Genomic DNA, 21505 nt, shown 5'->3' with positions numbered 1-21505 from the left:
GTCGGCCAAAATTGAGCTTTCCATCTTTGACAGACCAGCATCCGCCACATTTATTGGTTCTAGCATATAGTGCAAATCACATCACAGCGTAATTGGTCATTCTACGAACACCACATGGTGCTGCAGTAACCTGCAAAGTCGAACACAATCCGTTCTGTGACACTGGTTGACCAAAACCAGTATCAAAACATTGTTTCCCATGGGAAATTATCTAAAGTGAATTCATTCCATCCAGGCTCGAACTGCCTGCCATTCCAAACGATTAGGAACTTCACACGATCACGCTTTATTCAGCATTGGGACATTCTTCACTCTCATACTAGCAAATTATAACAATTGAAATAAAACTACTGACGACGCTAGACAACACAAACTGGAATCTAATGGGTAGCGAAAAATTTGGCAAGCTTCTCTGGCCATTCTCAAGTCATTAGCCATACTTCCAGCTACATGCTATTTACATGAGCATATTTTTGGTGAAATACATTTATGTATACGCGTAAGAAGATAGAACTTAATTCTAGCAGAAAATTTGGTTTGAACTCCAATTTCTAATCACATTTGGGGGGTGTTCAACTTTGTAGGTTCCACCGTATCAAGGATAGGCATCTATTTCCAACTTCGATATTGCTTTGCAGAACAGAAGAACTTCCCGGGCATTTATTTGTATTTTTTTTAGCAGCTCAAAAATATTGACAGTGCTTTATGATTAGTAGTAAAATTGCACTTTCTACCGAGTCCTCCAGTCAACACTTAATTATATAATGACAGAAGAATTTAATTATTCTAATCTATAGAATAATTGAGCACATTTACAAGATTGCCAGTCAGAAATGCTTCACAGGCAGAATGCACATCAAGCAATGCATTAGAAAACATAAGCGAATATCACTCGATAATTTAAAGTGTCGATCACGATGACCTGCAGTCACCAGCCATAACATTAAGTACACCTGCGTCATTCATTAACCGAGAGGCAAAACAAGGTACGATTCATACTTCTATGTTTCATCAAGCAAAGGATTCATCAATGGAGCGAGTGCATGTCTGAGTATTAAAGTGCAATCCTTCACACTCATTATGTGTAGATTAACAGCACGGAAGGTGCGAACAAAGAAAATTGTGAGAGAGGAAACAAAAAAAAGCAAAGCCCGACATAGCGTGGCACACCTGTTTTTAGAGAAATGCCTTTCCCTGCCGTTACATTTTCAGCTCAAGCAGGTAGCGCAGGCGACACTGACTCTCTTTGTAGATGAGATATTCGCTGTTGCCGAAGCAGCTCTCAGAGTACTGAGACTGCGTGATAGGCTTACCCTGTGGGACGGCCACCTCCTTGCCCTCCAGGGTGATGAAGATGTCTTTGGACGGATCTGAAAACACAAATCGCTTGATAGAAATGAGTGAGTTTTGGGGTTGAATTAAATATTATTATTCCTCATGGATGTACCAGGATTGTACACATTTGAGAGATTTCACAACAATATGAAAGATTCAATTTCGGAATTAGAATAGAAACATGTTTTGGGATAAAAGACTTACAAACGCAAACGGCCGAGGTGTAGTTACTTCAAGACAATAAAGGCAAATAAAAAATCCAAAGTTGATGTTCGTTTTGGCGTCGAGTTTGTATTTGCCCGCACGCGGCATAATTTACTCTAAGTGTATGAGCGTACAATTCCCTAATCATAAATGGACCATTTTTGTGAAATCTCACAGCGTCGACATTCATGACTTGAGCATCCACTACAAACTATTTGAAGTCATTCAACCACGAGCTGCCACAACACAGGCGTGATCAAACTTGAGAAGTACCTGGTTCCACTTGACCTTGTGCAACTACAGAATTGCATCTAGCAGGTGCCTTTGTCAAAGAAGAGTTGTCTCTGGTGATGGTGTGTTCTCTGCCGAGGGCCACTTCACTCAAAAACATCACGCCGGTACTTTTCGACGTGCGCACTAAAAATGAGAATGAAAGCCTTTTTTTTTTAAATTTGGTCATTGTTACCACCATTTCAGATGTGTGACTAGTCCGTATTTATTTGGCCTTACTGTAACGTGCAGACTTGTAGTTTTCCGATGCAAAATAGATACCGCGACCGACACGGCCCCCAGAATGGGGCATTATCCTCAGGCCGCTCTTCAGTATAGCAGCCACGACGGCGATGTTAGTGCCATGCCACAGCAGACGGCGGTTCTTCAGGTTGTCATGCCGTTGAAATCGAGCCCCCTGCAATTGTGCAGTGATTAACTCTTACCGTCATTCCTTTATATAAAGAGCAAACTACAGCCAAGATCCTACCTCAGTGTGTCTGTCGACTTCCCATACGTTGACAATTTTGGGCCTCAGAGGGCCCTGGGTTTTCTTTAGGTATGTGTTTATTATCTTGAACATTTTTGACCTTTTCTCCAACAGAGAGAGTTTGCACTTGAGAGAATTGTAGTCCTGGTCAAGCGGGTCGGGGACAGTCTCTATCATCTCTTTCTGTGCCTTCTCTGTCTCTGATTTCAGAGTCTGGGCGAGCTCAATATCAGCCAGCACCTACAGGAGCATTCGACAATTCAGCGGGGGAAAATCATCTGAAAGACGAGCCGCTAGATATTTTTTAAAAGATAATACCGTATTTTCCACACTAAAAGGCGCACTGGATTATGAGGCGTACCTTCAATGAATGGCCTATTTTGTATTTTTTTTAAATAGATTGGACGCATCCTGTGTTCTTCCATCACGGTTTGGTTTGGGGCCGCCACAAAAAAGGACAAAATCCGACTTCAACGGACAGTTAGGACGGCGGAAAAAATCGTTGGCACCGCCCTACCCACTCTTGAGGACTTGCACACTGCAAGAATCAAGACAAGGGCACGGAAAATCCTCCTGGATCCCCCGCACCCTGCCCACCACCTTTTCCAGCTACTCCCCTCAGGCAGACGCTACAGATCCATGCGCACCAAATCCAGTAGACACTTAAACAGCTTCTTCCCTCTAGCCATTAACTCCTTAAACAGTCACTGATGTAGTCACTCTTCTTGTACTACAAATACTGCTACTGGTTACTCTAAAATGGTTCAATGATTTGTTGTTTACGATGATACTAATGCAGCGTGTTATACCGGAGACAAATTCCTTGTGTGTTCTACATACTTGGCCAATAAAGATGATTCTGATTCTGATTCTGATTCTGATCTACAATGCATCCACGAGATCAGGCATCGGCAACACGCGGCTCGCGAGCCGCATGTGGCTCTTCAGCACCCCCTCGTGGATCCCTAGAGCTTTTCCAAAATTGGCTGAAAATGGAAAAAGATGGGAGGGAAATAGATTTTTTTGTTTTAATATTGTCATGCCCTTCAATGTGGTCAAAGGTGCACGCAGTCGCCGATGGCAGTCTGTTCGCTGTTGCATAAACAAAAGGAGGCAGCAATTAAAACACATTCACAGGAGCTGCTGCTGGCCCCAACTCACGCCCATGCGCTCCACACTCAGACTGACTCCTCAACCTGGCTTGTCCCCTCTCTATGTTCATCACACAATCATTATTAACGTTTTCTGATGCTGTAAAATGTGTCGAATAAATATTAAATGTCAACATTTCGTCAACGAATATTTGTGTCATAGCCTGCGACACACGTTTCAATGAGCAGGGCGGGATGTCAGTCATAGGGCTGTTGTTTAAAAAACAAAATAAAACAGTTCCTTCAGATGATAAGAATGGGAATCTGGGCGGCCAAGAGAAGCAGTCTTAAACGGTACACACGTTTCTATTAGCAGGGCGGGATGTCAGTCAGGGGGCTGTTGTTTAAAAAAAACAAAAAAAAAAAAACAGCTTCTTTCATGTACAATTCACAAAGGGTACTTGCTAAGAATGGAAATCTGGGCGGCCAAGAGAAGCAGTTTTAAACGGGACACGTGAACTACAATAGTTAGCACGCTGCGAAAGTGCGTCCCGTGCCTCATTCATCTCAGTGGCCGTTCTGGCTGTTGCTAATTACGGCATGCGTGTGTAAGTGTGTGCGCGTATGCGACAACGGATCGATCGCGGAAGGTTGGTTGTTCGAAAAGTAGACCCGTCAACAACGTTTGGGGCCCCCTCCTCTACAGGATGAACTGCAGGGGAGAAAAAAACTTTCAATAATGAATGCTCGTTGTGTATTTGTAGCCAACTTAGTCATGTTGATGGCAGGCTATTATAGCTCATATAGATATATACAGCATGTGTTGCCTTCATTATAAGGCTTTTTTTTTTTTTTTTGCGGCTCCAGACATATTTGTTTTTTGTTTATTTTGGTCCAATGTGGCTCTTTCAACATTTTGGGTTGCCGACCCCTGCACTAGATGGAGCTACGCTCTACGAAAAGCCAACAGAACGATCAGATGTCAGTGAAACTTATTTAATAAAGCAGCGACACGGTTCACTTAACCAACAGCAAGTTATAACATTGACTCATTAACGTTGAACTCTCTTGCCGCTGCTCTATTTCCGTGTTGAACTGCGAAACCGATCGCCTTAAGTTTGAACTCTGTGTTGTAAGCTTGTCTCTAGCAAGGAGCCATTTTGGGGCTCGACATAGTACCGAATAGGCATACACAAGGCGCATCGGATTTTAAGGCGCACTGTGAGCTTGTAAGAAAATGGAAGGCTTTTAGGTGCGCCTTTTAGTGCAGAAAATACGGTTTTAATAAAGAAAGAAAAATTTACCATCAGCAGCTCTTTCTTTTTGTCCACAATGTCAATGTTGTCAATGGTTGGTGGTCTGGTGTGACCGAAGTTATGTGGGATAGTTGTAAAAAACTTGGAGGAAAGTTCTTCAAGACGTGGCCTCCTGCTCTTTTGAGTCAAGACTGCTTCAATTTCTTCCAGCACCTCAAAGCCCTTTGCAATTTGCAACTTGCTGAGCTTACCCAAAGGCATCTTCTTGACGTCTATCTCAACAAACACAAAGTCCACACGTTGAAATGATTTCAAGTTTGCATTGCCCTGTTCTAAAACGTTGTGGCATTCCAAAACTTGCAAATGACAAACAATCCTTTTTTCGATTCAATTGCAAATGTTCTATTTCTGTTGGACTTTCTACCAGTCCAACTTTCACGAAACCTTGCTGTGGGGACAAGACTTAAAAAAAAAAAGGAAGCTGTGAAAGGTTGGCAAAAAATGGAAGATAGGCGGGAGGTAAAATCAGGCTTTGCAGTTTGTAAGGTCAGTCATAGAAATGTTTCACTGAGTGGCTCACTCATGTGTCTACTTTGAGAAACGATTAGAGTGCCTGAACCAGTCCATGCTGAAAAGGCACTGAGTCACACCCACCTAAGTTCATACATTCCATTGCCTCCTTGAACATATCATTGCTGAAAATGAGCTGGATGAGCGCCTGTGTAGCTTCGTCCAGGGTGCAAGGTAGGACGTTTTTAGTGACCTTGACAGCCGTTCCATCAACACTGTTCACCTAACAAATGGGGGGGGGGGGGACAACAGTCAGATTTTGCTGATAATCGATGCGGTTTAAAAATGTTTCAGAGAAGGTCATTGTCAGGGCTCCGTGACATCAAGTTTCCATGTTTCATTGTCAGCCCACCTTGGATCTTGAAAAATCAAAACAAAAAACATTAACTTGACCTCTGCATCCTGTTCTCCATCCACCTCAATCAAAGTGTACTTCCCAGAGTGAGACACAAAATTCATGCGATCACTCCAGTTGTTCTTGGTGTTGTCCTCAAACGTTTTTTCGAAGTCCTTCACGGCACTCTCAACGTCTGAAAACGTATTCAGTTTGGATTGACCAACCTCACCCTGAAGTTGGATGAAAAAGGAATCGGGTATCAATTGCTATATCAAGTGATCAGCTAAAAAAATGCAATTTGATGATTTTCCATTATAGCTCAGCAGTACCTATCTAATGCAGGTGTCATGTTTCAGTTTGTTACCAACAGGTGGCACTGTGGGGCTTTTCCCTGCAGCTCCACACCCGTTTGTCATTAGGTAATTAGTGGCTATAAAAGGACTCACAGCCGACTACACATTGTCAGCTCATTGTTTGTTGCCGTTAGTTTGCCACTGTCATGTTTGTTTCAGTCATGTTTCTGTTCTAGTCTTTTGAGCTTCAGTCATGGTTTTGTTTGATACTTTGGATTCGTTTTTGTTATTATTACTTTGTTTTGGATTGAGTTTTCTCTGTGTTTTATTAAATACAATTCGTCAAGTTCACCCTGCTCCTTCCTCCTGCCTGCTTTTTGGGCTCCACCACAACCTCGCAAACGTTGGCAGCTGGGGTGCCCAAATCGTCCTCAAAAGCCCCTATCCAGCCTGTTTTAGATGATTAAAATGATCAGTACATCAACAAGCTTTGCAGAGGGGGAGACATCGAAAACAGTCTGGATTGGGGCTCTCGAAGACCGGACTCAGGCACCCCTGAACGAGCGCGTCTACATTCACGTAACTTACCACTCTGCCCCATCTGTTCCATGAATAGTACTTATTGACAGCTTTAATGACTTGAATAACATAAAACCTATTATTGTTGTCTCCAATATTCGTATGATTGAGCATGCAGTCATAGTCTTCGTGCACCTGGAGGAAAACAATAGAGTACAGTATTTGTTACTTGGTTATGACTGCATCTTAACGACTGACTGGGCCTGGACATGAGTGGTTAACCTCTCCTTTGCTTGACAGTGAGCAGTGTTTGTCCACCTTCTTCTTTCCTTTGGTTTGTGGCCCTGCAGCCAGAAGAGCCTCTTTGGTCGAGGTGAATACATCTTTGGGCTTCGGTAGTTCGGGTTCTGCCTTGATCTTCTTGCCGCCCGCTTTGGTAGCAGAAGCAGACCGTCTCTTTGGTGCCATGATGATACTCTTTGAGTAGCTGAGTGGACAAACACAGCTGCTATGTTGCTAAAGAAGCCGCGATGTCCGGACATGTTCAGTCACAGTGTGTGTAACGTGCAACGAGATATTTTTCTTTTATTGTCCCTATGGTAATGAGCGAAATATGTGTGGAAATAACACTGTTTCAAAACGAATCTGCATCGCCATGAAAATGTTCCGAACACGCCTTTTGTCACACGCAAATAAAGGCGTGTTGTTAGAGATTTCACACACTCGTGATGGGAATTCCGTCTCTTTTTAGAGAGCCGGTTCTTTTGGCTTAGCTCACTAAAAAGAGCCGGCGGCTCTTTCGGCTCCCAAATGGCTCCTGAGTTTTTTTTTGTTGCTTAAATTAATTTCAAACCAAAAATAATGCAAAATGTTGTGTAAAATGAATTACTAATGTAAAAAATATACAGTATATGAAATATTCATTATTTATATGGCTTTATTTATATTCTTCTGAACATACTCAACATGGAGTGCTACAAAAAATAAATTACAAAGTACAAAAACAAAGACCCATCTCAAAACAAGGTCAACAAAAAGTTCCAATCTCTGATTGTGTATATTTATACGCTTTTAACTATTTACAGTAAAACAACATACGTAAGCTTTGATGACCACACAACAAATTATAAATTAAAATTTAACATTGGATATTTTAACCTTGCACAGTCTACACGCTGCCTTTGAACTATCAATTCAGTTGAAATGAGTCCAAATAAAATTTCACTGCGTTTCCAATCCATTTTCTCACCTTTCCACTTTACACCGTGTTGTTTTTTCTCTGTAGTGCTATTGAGCTCTCTCTCATCTCCCTGTCTCTCCTGTTCGTGTGCTGCTCACAGTGTGCTGCTGCTGCTGTGTGTCTGTAACTCCTCCCCATTCTATTCAATGCAGCTTGTGTGTAACGCTGCCCTCCCTCTTCTACCACAGATCTCGACCAATCACGTGCGGCTTTAACCGAATAGGGGGGAAAAAAACACAGGAGAAAAAAAAAGTCGGCTCCTATTATGAGTGGCTCCCTATTAGGAGCCGCCTCCCGTCGTTCACGTCAAAGAGCCGGTTCGTTCGCAAACGACAAGTCAAGTCAAGTCAACTGTATTTATAAAGCACTTTCAAACAGCCATCGCTGCATACAAAGTGCTGTACACGGAGCAATATAACATGCACAATAAACAGTAAGACAAATCGGTAATAAAGACGGTAGAAAGCACCAAACAGTAAAACCAAGAACAAATCAAAGTCATGCTGAGTCGTATGCCAAAGAATACAAGTGAGTTTTTGAGGAAGGTTTTGAAGATGGGCAGCGAGGAGGCTTGCCGAATGTTCAGTGGGAGGTCATTCCAGAGAGAGGGACCAGCAACAGAAAAGGCTCGATCCCTTCTGAGCCTCAGTTTAGTTCTTGGTACTTCTAATAAGGTCTGGTCCGCAGACCTGAGGCGCCGGGCAGGTGTGTAGGGGTGGATGAGCTCAGAGAGGTAAGGTGGCGCGAGATTATTCAGAGATTTGAAAACAAATAAGAGGATCTTGAAAATAACTCTAAAATGAATGGGGAACCAGTGAAGGGATGCCAGAGTAGGAGTTGTGTGCTCCCTCTTACGAGTACCAGTCAAGAGGCGAGCAGCGGCATTCTGGACCAGCTCAAGGCGCTTAATGGAGGACTGGCTGACTCCAAAGTAAAGGGCATTGCAGTAATCGAGCCGGGATGTGACAAAGGCATGAATTACTGTCTCAAAGTGTTCATGTGAGAGGAGAGGTTTTATTTTGGCCAGCTGTCTAAGGTGAAAGAAGCTGGATTTAACAACGCCACCAATTTGCCGATCAAGTTTGAAATCACTGTCCAGTTTAAGGCCCAAGTTTGAGACTGTTGGCTTAAGATAAGGAGACAGGGGGCCCAAGTCTACAGGATGGCATGTACAAGGGCCACTGGGACCAAACAATATCACCTCTAACATCACTATGACACACACACACACATAAAAAAAACAAGCAACTCACAGTCACTGCACAATCTTGAAGGTCTGACATCGGAATTTCGGTAAATTTTCCTTGTGTTGGTGTGTCAGGAAGAGGCGGAGCTGGACTTTCAGGCTTTCTTCCTCCATGCTGGTGTCAGTGACGGGAATCAGCCAAAATGTCTGCCTGCACCGCCATCTAGCGAGCAACTGGGGGAGTGTCCTCTACATTAGAAAACATTTAAACACATTAAACTCGAACTTGAGTTTGCGATAAATAATTTATGATTCCAGTCAGATGAATCTTCATCTCACGGTTTGACCTCAACATAAATATGGACCCAATGTTTTGCTACATTTTATTTGCTAAAACGCTTGTATTTTTTATTAGAAATGAACTTTCGTCGCCGATATTTGTTTCTATAATGCCCATATTTTAGTTGTGGCCCTTAACATCTTGAAAAATAATGACGTTTTACAAGGCCATCCCCTCAAATTGACACCCATATTAGCGTATTAAAACAAATTGAACACAAGATGGCAGTGTTAAATCACGACTGCCGGGCGTTATTTTACCCAGGACTGAATGGTGCTGCTGTACCCCAGTACAGGATGACATTGTGTGTTTGTATTGTGATTTAAGTGGCTGTAGAATGAAGCTGTAATCTCGTAGCATCTTCTGGTGGATGATTTATAATCACTGCTGAATTTTAGCCAAATCTCCATTTGATTTGAATGCTTTGGTAGAAGATATATCACGGGAAACCATCTTGTCACCAGTGCTGTAGTCCAGGTCCTATCATAGTAATTATAGTCAGATTTTTACAGTGGATTAAGTATAAAGTCTACACAGCCCTTTACAAATACCAGGTTTTTGTGGTATATATGTATAAAACAAATACAGTTTTAAATAATTTCTCAACTTCTTCCACCATTAACGTGAACTGTATTAATCCAGTGAAAACAAATAATTTGGACAGGGGAAGTAAAAACAACCCATATGAGTAATGAGTTTCGCAAAAATAATGCGCACCCTCTTATAACTGGGATGTGGCTGTGTTCAAAATGAACTAAAACACAAACACACATGCACACGTGCACACACACACAGAACAGAAACATTGTGCATGGTTTATCCAAATAAAACACAAGTGAATTCTCGTACCATATTAATAAAAAAAAACACATTTTATTTACATAAATTACAAGAAAGCACAAACTTTTCACCAGAAATATACATGAAAAACATCCCGTATATAATACATTTAACAGATTCACGATCATTGTTGCAGTAAAAACGTGGGCAAGACTCCATGTAACCTTTATTGGCATGATTTCACTTGGTCATTTATTTGAATTCAAAACAGAAGAAAAGAATCGGGACATTGTACTCACAGCACTTTGAGGACAACAAAGTCAGGACAACTGTCCTCTTAAATATCTCAGACACCTGTTTGAGGACTAGTGGTTATATATTTGTGTTTACAACGCTTGGCAGAGTTACTCAGCTCATCTTCACAAGGAAGACGTCGTGGAGTCCACCACCTCTCGCCCGTTACACACCGTTGGAACGACGTTGGACGCTGATGCTGCAAAAAAAAAGGCATGCAGAAGTATAGATATGTACGTTGACACATGGCTAGTCTGTCCTCTCTGCCAACAAGTGTGCCACGTACCTTGAGAGAAACTGGAGCCCGGGCCAGTGGTGACGCTGAAGCGGGTGGTGGCCACCCGAAGAGTGCTGACATTCTTCTGTGGCTGGAACAGAATGATGTGGACTTTCGGAGCAAAGAGGCAACCCAGGACAACCGACCCGCTCAGACTGACCGAGATGCACATAGTAGTGGTCTGCACCTGGAAACACACGGGCAAATCTATTAAGGTCTGACAAACACTACAGACCCATAAAACACAGAATAATGTATTATCACTCATCTGTGGGCAGTCATTTTGACACCCTTATTACAGTCTACATACTGAAAAGCATTGGAATTACTTTTCACGGAAAGGTTTTCAGTGACTTTAATAATTCACAAGCATTGCGTAGGAAGAGGAGAGCACAGGGAATCCACATTTGCAGGAACGTTCTTTTCGAGATGTCTCCTGCTGGAGGATAAAGAACAACATGTGGAGCACACCTATGAAAGGTTGATTTTATTTCAAAAAAAGCAGCACTGCTGTCTGTGCTCAGTATAAATCATGTCTTCAGGAAGTATATTGACTTTTTTTCACTGCGCTTTTTTTTCTGTCTGGTTATTAAAAAGTTTTTTTAGATAAACCAGCAAGCCCGTCTGTAGGGCTGGTATGAACTTTGAATTTCATTTACGAGTGTGTAGGTGGTTTTGGCTTTGTCAAACTGGAGCTCAAAATAAATCCGCCACGTGCTACGTCCCCAATTGTCATTAGCAGGTCTTGATTTTTAACTTCTTTATATTTTTACTGATCCATTTTGGCTTGCCGAAACAAAAATTGAGGATTATGCAGGATCCCCCCCCCCTCTATTTGTAGCACAAAAAAATTATTACATTGGTTGAGCCTGCTCGACGCTGCATTTCTAAGCACAAGGTTCTGTAATCTGTCCGAGGTTGCGCCTCTGTCCTTCCCGTCAACCCTCAGTGCGTTCATGGAGGCGCTGTCTGTGACTGTGGGTGTTTAATCAGTCGTGTTTGCTGCCAAGATGAGATGTCCAGGCCTGGCATACGAGGGGAGACCTTTCTCCCTCAGGGCGCAGAGAACAGCTTCAATATTTCATATGATAATCATATGAGCTATTCACGGCTCAGTGCATTGCATTTAATTTATGTTCACATTTCATGACAGACCACACTCCAATTTTTTCCCCTCGCTGGAGATTTGCATCAGGGTGTGACAACAACGTGAGAAGTGGTATTCAACTCACGAAACACGAGTAACGTTTGAATACAACTGACCCTACGCTTCACTTATTATTTATTGGTCAAAGGAGAGTTCTTTGTGTGTCTGATGAGCCCATTCTGGCTGCCAATTCCCCTCATTGCCATCAGGGGCAGCACAGAGGCTTCATCTGAGCATCTCGCATAGTCCCAGGACAGAGGGCACAGCTGGGACTCAGCATTCTTGTCTTTCACAGTCCATTCCACACAGCAATGTGCAGGGACACACTGGGACATCCCGTTCCCTTTCTGCCCACGTGGTCCTGCCTGTCTCCTCTTCGTTTCCGCGGAGGAAATTGTGTCAGGGGAGTCCACTGTCTCCATCTCCCTCTCTGATGCCGCAATGTTTTCGGATCCCAGGGGCAAATATCCCGACAACTTCGGTCACTCATTTCTCTGACAGTCTATCGATTTGGTTTATATGACGCTGGGCAACAGGAGGATGCTAGCTAAGCTAACAGCTATGATGGACAGACCCTCCCACCCCCCCCCAGGCCACCCCGACAGCACTGGGCAGCTCCTTCAGCCAGAGACTGATACCCCTGCGCTGCAAGAAGGAGAGGTACCGCCGCTCGTTCCTGAAAATAGCCAACTGCTGTCAGGCTATTGAATAGACAGACCTGAAAACCTGGACTCACCCCCGCTCACCCATTTTAATATGCTCATATTTATATTTATTTATATACTTTTTGTCTTGTACTTTCTCCCTTTCATAATTTTGCTTCTGTGAATTGGGAATTTCTCCATTGTGAGACAAATAAAAGTTGTCTTATCTGATTCAATGTTTGGGAGGGGATATGTTGACATTATTCCCATGGGCTCACCACCCATGAGAGGGGCCAAAGGGGTCGGGTGCAATGTGAGCTGGGCGGCAGCCAAAGGCGGGGACCCTGGCGGTCCGATCCTCGGCTGCAGAAGCTAGCTCTTGGGACATGGAATGTCACCTCTCTGGCAGGGAAGGAGCCCGAGCTGGTGTGTGAGGCAGAGAATTTCCGACTGGATATAGTCGGACTTGCCTCCACACACAGCCTGGGTTCTGGTACCAGTTCTCTCGAGAGGGGTTGGACTCTCTTCCACTCTGGAGTTGCTCAAGGTGAGAGGCGCAGAGCAGGTGTGGGCATACTCATTGCCCCCCGGCTCAGTGCCTGTACATTGGGGTTCACACCGGTAGACGAGAGGGTTGCCTCCCTCCGCCTTCGGGTGGGTGGACGGGTCCTGACTGTTGTTTGTGCATATGCACCAAACAGCAGCTCAGCATACCCACCCTTTTTGGAGTCCTTGGAGGGTGTGCTGGAGAGTACTCCTGCTGGGGACTCCCTTGTTCTGCTGGGGGACTTCAATGCTCACGTGGGCAATGACAGTGAGACCTGGAGGGGCGTGATTGGGAGGAACGGCCCCCCCGATCAGAACTCGAGTGGTGTTTTGTTATTGGACTTCTGTGCTCGCCACGGATTGTCCATAACGAACACCTTGTTCAAACATAAGGGTGTCCATATGTGCACTTGGCACCAGGACACCCTAGGCCGCAGTTCGATGATCGACTTTGTAGTTGTATCATCGGATTTGCGGCCGCATGTTCTGGACACTCGGGTGAAGAGAGGGGCGGAGCTGTCAACTGATCACCACCTGGTGGTGAGTAGGCTCCGCTGGTGGGGGAAGATGCCGGTCCGTCCTGGCAGACCCAAACGTATTGTGAGGGTTTGTTGGGAGCGTCTGGCGGAATCCCCTGTCAGAAGGAGTTTCAACTCCCACCTCCGACAGAGCTTTTCCCATGTTCCGGGGGAGGCGGGGGACATTGAGCCCGAGTGGACCATGTTCCGTGCCTCTATTGTTGAGGCGGCCAATCTGAGTTGTGGCCGTAAGGTGGTTGGTGCCTGTCGTGGCGGCAACCCCCGTACTCGCTGGTGGACACCAGCAGTAAGGGATGCCGTCAAGCTGAAGAAGGAGTCCTATCGAGCCTTTATGGCCTGTGGGACCCCAGAGGCAGCTGACGGGTATCGACTGGCCAAGCGGAACGCAGCTTCGGTGGTCGCCGAGGCAAAAACCAGAGCGTGGGAAGAGTTCGGTGAGGCCATGGAAGCCGACTTCCGGACGGCTTCGAGGAAATTCTGGTCCACCATCCGACGTCTCAGGAGGGGGAAGCAGTGCACCACTAACACTGTGTACAGTGGGGATGGGGCGCTGCTGACTTCGACTCGGGACGTTGTGAATCGGTGGGCAGAGTACTTCGAAGACCTCCTCAACTCCACCAACACGCCTTCCTTGGAGGAAGCAGAGCCTGGGGACTCTGAGGTGGGCTCTCCTATCTCTGTGGTTGAAGTCACCGATGTGGTTAAAAAGCTCCTCGGTGGCAAGGCCCCGGGGGTGGATGAGATCCGCCCGGAGTTCCTCAAGGCTCTGGATGCTGTGGGGCTGTCCTAGTTGACACGCCTCTGCAACATCGCGTGGTCAACAGGGAGAGTGCCTCTGGATTGGCAGACCGGGGTGGTAGTCCCTCTTTTTAAAAAGGGGGACCGGAGGGTGTGTTCCAACTACAGAGGGATCACACTCCTCAGCCTCCCTGGTAAGGTCTATTCAGGGGTGCTGGAGAGGAGGGTCCGTCAGGAAGTCGAGCCTCAGATTGAGGAGGAGCAGTGTGGTTTTCGTCCCGGCCGTGGAACAGTGGACCAGCTCTACACCCTTAGCAGGGTCCTCGAGGGTATGTGGGAATTCGCCCAACCAGTCTACATGTGTTTTGTGGACTTGGAGAAGGCGTTTGACCGTGTCCCTCGGGGAGTTCTGTGGGGGGTGCTTCGTGGGTATGGGGTACCGAACCCCCTGATACGGGCTGTTCGGTCACTATACCACCGATGTCAGGGTTTGGTTCGCATTGCCGGCAGTAAGTCGGAATCGTTTCCAGTGGGGGTAGGACTCCGCCAAGGCTGCCCTTTGTCGCCGATTCTGTTCATAACCTTTATGGACAGAATTTCTAGGCGCAGCCAAAGCGTTGAGGGGATCCGTTTTGGGGGCCTCAGTATTGCATCCCTGCTTTTTGCAGATGATGTGGTGCTGTTGGCTCCTTCAAACAGGGCTCTCCAACTCTCACTGGAGCATTTCGCAGCCGAGTGTGAAGCGGTTGGGATGAAGAGCAGCACCTCCAAATCTGAAACCATGGTCCTCAGTCGGAAAAGGGTGGAGTGTCCCCTCCGGGTCGGGGAGGAGATCTTGCCCCAAGTGGAGGAGTTCAAGTATCTTGGGGTCTTGTTCACGAGTGGGGGCAGGAGGGAGCGGGAGATCGACAGGCGGATCGGTGCAGCGTCTGCTGTGATGCGGACGTTGTATCGGTCTGTCGTGGTGAAGAAGGAGCTGAGCCAAAGGGCGAAGCTCTCAATTTACCGGTCGATCTACGTTCCAACCCTCATTTATGGTCACGAGCTATGGGTCGTGACCGAAAGAACGAGATCCCGGCTACAAGCGGCCGAAATGAGTTTTCTCCGCAGGGTGTCCGGGCTCTCCCTTAGAGATAAGGTGAGAAGCTCGGTCATCCGGGAGGGGCTCAGAGTCGAGCCGCTTCTCCTCCACATCGAGAGGAGCCAGATGAGGTGGCTTGGGCATCTGATTCGGATGCCCCCTGAGCGCCTCCCTGGTGAGGTGTTCCGGGCATGTCCCACCGGGAGGAGACCCCGAGGAAGACCCAGGACACGCTGGAGAGACTATGTCACCCAGCTGGCCTGGGAACGTCTCGGGATCCCCCGGGGAGAGCTGGAAGAAGTAGCTAGGGAGAGGGAAGTCTGGGCTTCCCTGCTAAAGCTGTTGCCCCCGCGACCCGGCCCCGGATAAGCGGTAGATGATGGATGGATGGATGGATGGATGTTGACATTACAAGAGTTGCCACTAGGACTGATACATCCATCCATCTATCCATTTTCCGATCCGTTTTATCCTCACAAGAGTCGCGGGGCGTGCTGGAGCCTATCCCAGCTGTCTTCGGGCTGAACTGCTTGTTTGCCATATACAGCCAAAATTTTTGACAGCTCCTTCAATGTCAGTGTTTGCCTCTTGGCAGCCTCCCTGATGAATTTTCTTCTGATCTTTTCATCATTTTTGAGGGGTGTCCAGTTCTTATTAATGTCAGTGTCATGCCATATTTTCTTGATCATGACTGTCTTCACAATGTTCCATGACATTTTTGATGCCTCGGAAATTCTCTTGTATGCTTCCCCTGACTGATACTTTGAACAGTAGCTCCCTCTGACGGTGAGGAAACTCCCTGCAGATCGTGACTTTTTCTTTAAGATGTAATGAAAAAAAAATGTGAGTGAAAGCCTACTAGAACTTAATTTGGCATGGATCAAAATGGTAGCAGGTGTGCGTTAAATCTCATTTAGCATGAATTTAAATGGGATTGATTAAATCTGAACCTAGCCATAATGCCAGTTATAAGAGGGTGTGCACACTTGTGCAACCACATTATCTCCATTGTTTATGGTTTATCTCTCAATCCCACCACCCCCAAAATAATGGTGAAAAAAAAAAGAAATTATTTACGTTGAGCTGTATTTTTTCCCGCTACATTACCAAATTATTTCTTCATTAATGGTGTGACAAGAAGCGAGTCAAAATCCCGACGTGTGACGAACGTTGTGGTAACTCACCCTGTAGTCACTGGCAGTGACGTAGAAAATAGGCTGAAAAGCCAGCCAGATGATGCAGGTTGTATACATGGTGAAGCCGATGAACTTGGCTTCGTTAAAATTTTCGGGGCACTTGCGGGTCTTGAAGGCGTACACCGTGCAGAGGATGATAAGGACGCAGTTGTAGGTGAGAGACATGAGCATGCTGGAGTCTTTGCTGTTACACTTGAGGGTGACGACATCTCTCTTCTCCGGGCTCACTTCCTTTCTCACTCCCGGAGCTTCGATGAGAAGCCAGACCACCACCACGACCAGCTGGCAGGAGATCAGACCTCCGCAGATGGCGACCTGTGAGGCCGGGCTGATAAATCGAGGTCGCTGGGCACCGCCCTTGACCCCGTTGAAGATCCGAGCAATGCGATTGGTCTTGGTCAGGAGGGCTGAGTAGCACACGGCGAAGGAGGTTCCCAAGCCCAGGCGGCGCAGTGTGCAAACCGCCGTGGAAGGTTTGGCGATGTAGATGAAAGTCATTGTATAGCACATCAGCACTCCCAACAAGAGAATGAAGGAGAGCTCTCGTCCGCTGGCTTTCACCACGGGGGTCTCGTTGTGTTTGAGGAAGAGGCCGATAACGAATAGAGTGCACATCATCCCCAGGCAGGAAATGCTGACGGGTCCAATGGCCCAGGCATCTTCCCAGCGGATGTACTCCTCAGGTAGGTCATAGCAACCTGTCAGATTAGCCAGAGGCCACCGTCCAAAGCTGCAGTCGGCACACGTGAACTCATCCTGCAAGTATTGGTGAGACTGGCATGGGATGCAGATCCAGCAGCACACGTCTCCGGGCTGCATACTCTTCACCTCGTTCTTCCTGCAGGGGTCGCTACACTGGGAAGTGGGCGCTCCGTTAGCCCAGGGGATCAGGCTTGTGTTCAGGATCAGACTCTGAGCCCAGTACCCGACCTTGCGATAGCTGTAGCGTCCGCCTGCCTTGTGGTAGTGGAAAATGTTGTAGCGGCCGAAGCTGTCCCCGAAAGCGTCAAAGCGGACAACGTTATCTGTATCTGGTGGACGAAACGGCGCTGTCGGAAATGAATGGAAAGAATGTCAAAATGCAAAGCCGTAAAATGTATACATCATAGAGAGCACTGGACAATGACGACAACAACATTTCAATAGCCTCTTCTTGGCTGTCGCTTCAGTGTTGAACAATCTATGGCGCAGCCCTTTGTAGACAGGCAAAGTTTTTAAATCAACTGGGGGTGTGATGTTAAAACTACCATTAGGCTCATGATTAAGATGCTTGAAAATGGTGGTGGGGCTGTGGTGCTAGTTGTCTTTAGTGTGTGTGTGTGTGTGTGTGTGTGTGTGTTTTAATGAAGCTACAATGCAGGCTTGTAATAGAACTTTGTAAAGAACCATAATAATACACCTACAGTGGCACAAAGAAAGTATTTGCCGCCTTTAAAATGATTATTATTTTGCACAGCTACACCCATTTAATGTTTCAGATCATCAAACAAATGTCAAGATCGGACAAATATAGCAGTAGAAAATATAAGATTTTTTTTTTTTTTTTAAATAGTAATGAAAAAAAATATTCATAGCAACCTGACCCGGTTTGAAGTACTTTCCCCTTTGTTAAATCTTGCATTTACTGTGTCTAATCACATTTTTTCAGTTTATGTACACTGACCACACCCAAACCTAATTACCATCAGACTCGTTCATATTTAAGTGTGACAAACTGCAAGGTTTTTTTGAAAGCAGGAAGGGGGCGGGGCATTTTTTTCACACCACCGTCAAGTGAGGACAATCAAATATTTTTGTCTTCAAAATATGATATTGGTCATTGCAGACTACTCACCGTCCAGCTTGGTCTTGAGAATATAGTCCCTGTAAAATTTCCTGCCATTGCCAGGCTTAAGTGCATCGCAGACCTTGGTGGAGTTGGGGCACAAGGCCTGCCTCATGTTGTGTAACGCAGTGGCCATGGCGTACACTGCGTTCACCACAAACATAATCTTGGACTCAGGTTGAAACGGCGCCTCACGCAGCGAGTGCTTCCCACAACTTAAATCGTGAAGGCTGCACTGGAACTGGTTCTCCCAGAACTCCCTGAACCACGGATTCCTGCTGTTGTTGTACGGATGGAGAGCCGTGAAGTAGTCATTAAAACGGGGGATGGGATAGGAGGCCAGCTCAATGGTGAAGGCTCCATCTGCGACGGCTTCACTGCCCCGCACCACGCTCTCCTGCGCTCCCCAACCGTCACTGGCCACCCAAGTGAAAGAGACGTTCATGCGGTTGGCCGCCACCAGAAGCTCGCGGGCATCTTCGCTGCGAGTAAACAGGATGACCACCTTGGCGTTGGACTTCTGCTGCAGGGAGCGGATCACGTTCTCATAGCTCCAGCGGCTCATGGAACGGCTCACCTTGGCCGACGTGGCGATGCAGATGTGGCGGGCTCGAGCCTCCTGCTGAAAGGCGTCGATGCCCGTCTCGCCGTAGTCACCTTCCGACGCCACTGTCGATACATACGTCCAGTTGAAGTAACGGAGGATTTCTGCCATTGCCTTGGCCTGGAAGAAATCGGGGGGTACGGTGCGGGCGAAGTAGTCATACCGAGTCTTGTCACTGAGTTTGGCACTGGTGGAGGCATAACTGATCTGAGGGATCTGAAAGAGTCGCAGCAAGTTGGCCACCTGGAAAAAAACAAGATGATAGGACTTCAAACGAAGGGGGTTTGGGACAGCGCGGTGCTGCATGTGGCTAGCCGCTAGCTGCTAGCCGCTAGCGTGTCTACCTCACTGTCAAAGGTTTTAGTTTTGACTCTCAGCGGTTTTTGTGTGGCGTTTACAGGTTCCCCCCGTTGTTGTTTTTCTTTTCTCCTCTGGGAAGACATTCTTGCTAAGTTAAAATGAAGACTCTCAAAAGGTGAAGAGAGTGAATGGTTGTGGTGTGCTCTGGATTTGCTCTGCCTCTTGCCCAAAGTCAGCTGAAAAAGGCCCGTGACAAGGTGCTGTGACTGGATATGGATCCTGAGCTTCTTCTTGATGCACAACATAGGTTCGAATTCGATTTGAAATGTGTTCCCATTTTGTAACAACAGTAGCATTTCATCTAAGGCTTGAATATTTGATCTAAATTTCCAACTCTTCCGCTCCCAGCTGGGTGCTCAACCCTTGACTGATACACATGAGGAAAGAAGAGGAGCCGTGACAGGCATTTTAATTGTCTATAACTATACATCTGTTCACATCTATAACGAATTCGAATTTCGCTCTCCTATTCTTAGTGCTGCACAGAGAAGCAGACGAGATGTATGCTGGGATATTCAGAGTAAAGGGAGGTCAAGAACAGAACTGCAACCGTGTCCTGGGAATTTGGGATGTTGTTCAAGGTTATCCGAACAGTCGAGTGGCTGCAATAATTAGTTCCTTTTTTGGGGAGGTCGTATTTCATCATGACACTCCCGTCGCAAAGCCAAAGTCCGAATTGAAAACGTCCTGACACTGAAAAAGTACTACCAGGAGTGGGATTTGAACCCACGTGGATATGTGTCCATTGGATCTTAAGTCCAACGTCTTAACCACTCGGCCACCCTGGTAGGCATGAGCACAAATCCAATTCTTCAACAACAACAAAAAAAATAACTTTTGTGGCTGGTGCCAGCAGCTACAGGTAAAATGTCGACACGCTGGATTAAACAGATGTCATTCATGTGTCGTCTGATTCGCAAAACAACATTTTTAATTGTCAACCAAAGTGAGTGACACAGGACGTCGTGAATAGAATTTGTTGTGAAATTGCAAACCCTGTCACAAAAGTTGCCGCTACACTGGGGAAGAAAGACAAGAAAGGATGAGGGCAGAAAGATTTGAAGGAGAGTTGAAGGAGAAGAAAGCAATAATGAAAGTTTGCATTTTCCGACTTGAAGCTTGTGTCAGGACTGTGACAGTGACGACAACGTGCAAAAGAAGCGACGGACTAGTTTTTGCTTGAGGCAACTTTAAACGCCTAAGGGCAGCCAGACTGATTTAAAGGAAAAGAAAATCTGGTTGGAATTCATGCTGTGGCTCATTCCTGCAATTATGATTTCAGACGTATCACCACAGCATCGCAAGAGCACCAAATTCAAATTGAATGTCCATTTTGGTATTTTGCCACACAAATTGGGCCCAACACATTAATTGAATCTGAGAAACTGCACAAACCAAATCGATGTAAATTGAAGTTCAAATTACAAATAAGTTGAGGCCGGAGCTGGGGAACAGAAGTCGCCACTGAAAAAAGAAAGAAAAGAGTGGACATTTTTGAACATGTTTTGTGAGATGCCTCATTTGGCTCGAGACGTGGGATCTTTCTGCTCATGCGGGATCAGTGGGATGAATATCAAATGAGTCAATCTAGCAGAAATTTCCAGGCCCCAACATTTGTTGGGAGGCAATGCAAACCCACCTACGCACGCGCACACACACACACACACACACACACACACACACACACACACACACACACACACACACACACACACACACACACACACACACAAATGACGTAAACTCCAGGAGTCAGATTTTGCTCTTGCCGCCCATCATTATCATAACCAATTTATGTCTATTTCTGTCTCACCCGAGATGTTTCAACTGAAATGAAAATATAGATTGCCGAAATGCACAAGTGCACATTTCATAAAAGAGGTGGAGGAGCCAGGCCAGCTGAAAAATGCGTAAAGGCCTAATCATGACATTTCCGGAGAAATTTTCTTTAAACAGCTTTGGCCGTATTTCTCAACAGGTGGCAAAGCAGGTGGCAGCAGTGAGCTTGTTCTCGACAAACTCTTACATGGAGTGCACACACACACACACACACACACATACGTGTTTTGGTGCATTTTCAGGACGTCCGTTTGTTCACCCGACATATGGGTACATGCCTTTCCCGTGGTCCTACAGGCTCCAAAAAAATATGGTAACCATGAAAAAAAATCAGGAAGACACCCATCTATTCAGATTTTGGCTAGGACGTAATTTTTTTTTGATTTATGACAAAACTACTACATATGAGGACATTGACTGGTTTTTGTGTATTATGGAGACAGTCACCTCAAACACACTGCCATTTCATGTTTTTGTGAATTTTGAGCCCCCTAGATACACATC

At 45.9% G+C, this 21505-nt stretch overlaps 2 protein-coding genes and 1 non-coding gene across 7 annotated transcripts in view; all 3 read right to left on the bottom strand.

Moving 5' to 3' along the window:
• Positions 1-11: 11 nt before the first annotated feature.
• On the bottom strand, positions 12-8955 carry LOC147201376 (protein mono-ADP-ribosyltransferase PARP3-like). 3 transcript variants are annotated; one of them, XM_086118113.1, is made up of 10 exons: positions 8859-8955; positions 6648-6852; positions 6435-6560; positions 5610-5783; positions 5301-5439; positions 4695-4918; positions 2300-2539; positions 2050-2227; positions 1813-1956; positions 12-1370 (listed from the first exon to the last, which is right to left on the bottom strand). In XM_086118113.1, the coding sequence occupies exons 2-10, from the start codon at positions 6831-6833 to the stop codon at positions 1201-1203; spliced, it is 1581 nt and encodes a 526-aa protein (XP_085974239.1). In that variant the 5' UTR covers positions 6834-6852; positions 8859-8955; the 3' UTR covers positions 12-1200. The 3 variants fall into 3 exon arrangements, with proteins under 3 accessions (XP_085974239.1, XP_085974241.1, XP_085974240.1); XM_086118115.1 differs by having other exon boundaries at positions 6684-6852; XM_086118114.1 differs by lacking the exon at positions 8859-8955 and adding an exon at positions 7615-7822.
• Positions 8956-9979: 1024 nt separating this feature from the next.
• The window catches only part of grm2a (glutamate receptor, metabotropic 2a), a 44862-nt gene continuing 33336 nt past the window's right edge, over positions 9980-21505 (bottom strand). For 2 of the 3 annotated variants that reach the window (XM_086118708.1, XM_086118709.1), the window contains 3 exons: positions 18208-19045; positions 16362-17422; positions 9980-10669 (listed from right to left, as the gene is read on the bottom strand). In XM_086118708.1, coding sequence (XP_085974834.1) covers positions 10331-10669; positions 16362-17422; positions 18208-19045 — 2238 coding nt within the window. In that variant the 3' untranslated portion in view covers positions 9980-10330. The remainder of the gene's footprint in view (positions 10670-16361; positions 17423-18207; positions 19046-21505) is intronic. The other variant, XM_086118710.1, reaches the window with a different exon arrangement.
• trnal-uaa (transfer RNA leucine (anticodon UAA)) lies at positions 19868-19950 on the bottom strand. Its single transcript has one exon. It is a non-coding gene; the product is annotated as a tRNA-Leu (tRNA).

Source organism: Hippocampus guttulatus, chromosome 8 (genome assembly GCF_054856545.1).
Source record: "Hippocampus guttulatus isolate MCC_2025c chromosome 8, RoL_Hgut_1.0, whole genome shotgun sequence".
NCBI classification, from domain to species: Eukaryota; Metazoa; Chordata; class Actinopteri; order Syngnathiformes; family Syngnathidae; genus Hippocampus; species Hippocampus guttulatus.
This window is presented reverse-complemented; position numbering and strand designations above follow the sequence as displayed.

Bases quoted from the DNA above. Each gene is read 5' to 3' on its own strand.
- LOC147201376 (XM_086118113.1), bottom strand. From the start codon at position 6,833: ATGGCACCAAAGAGACGGTCTGCTTCTGCTACCAAAGCGGGCGGCAAG. The intron at 6,561-6,647 runs GTTAACCACTCA...GTTTTCCTCCAG, and splicing joins CACTGTCAAGCAAAGGAGAG to GTGCACGAAGACTATGACTG. The intron at 5,440-5,609 runs GTCAAGTTAATG...CCCATTTGTTAG, and splicing joins ATGGAGAACAGGATGCAGAG to GTGAACAGTGTTGATGGAAC.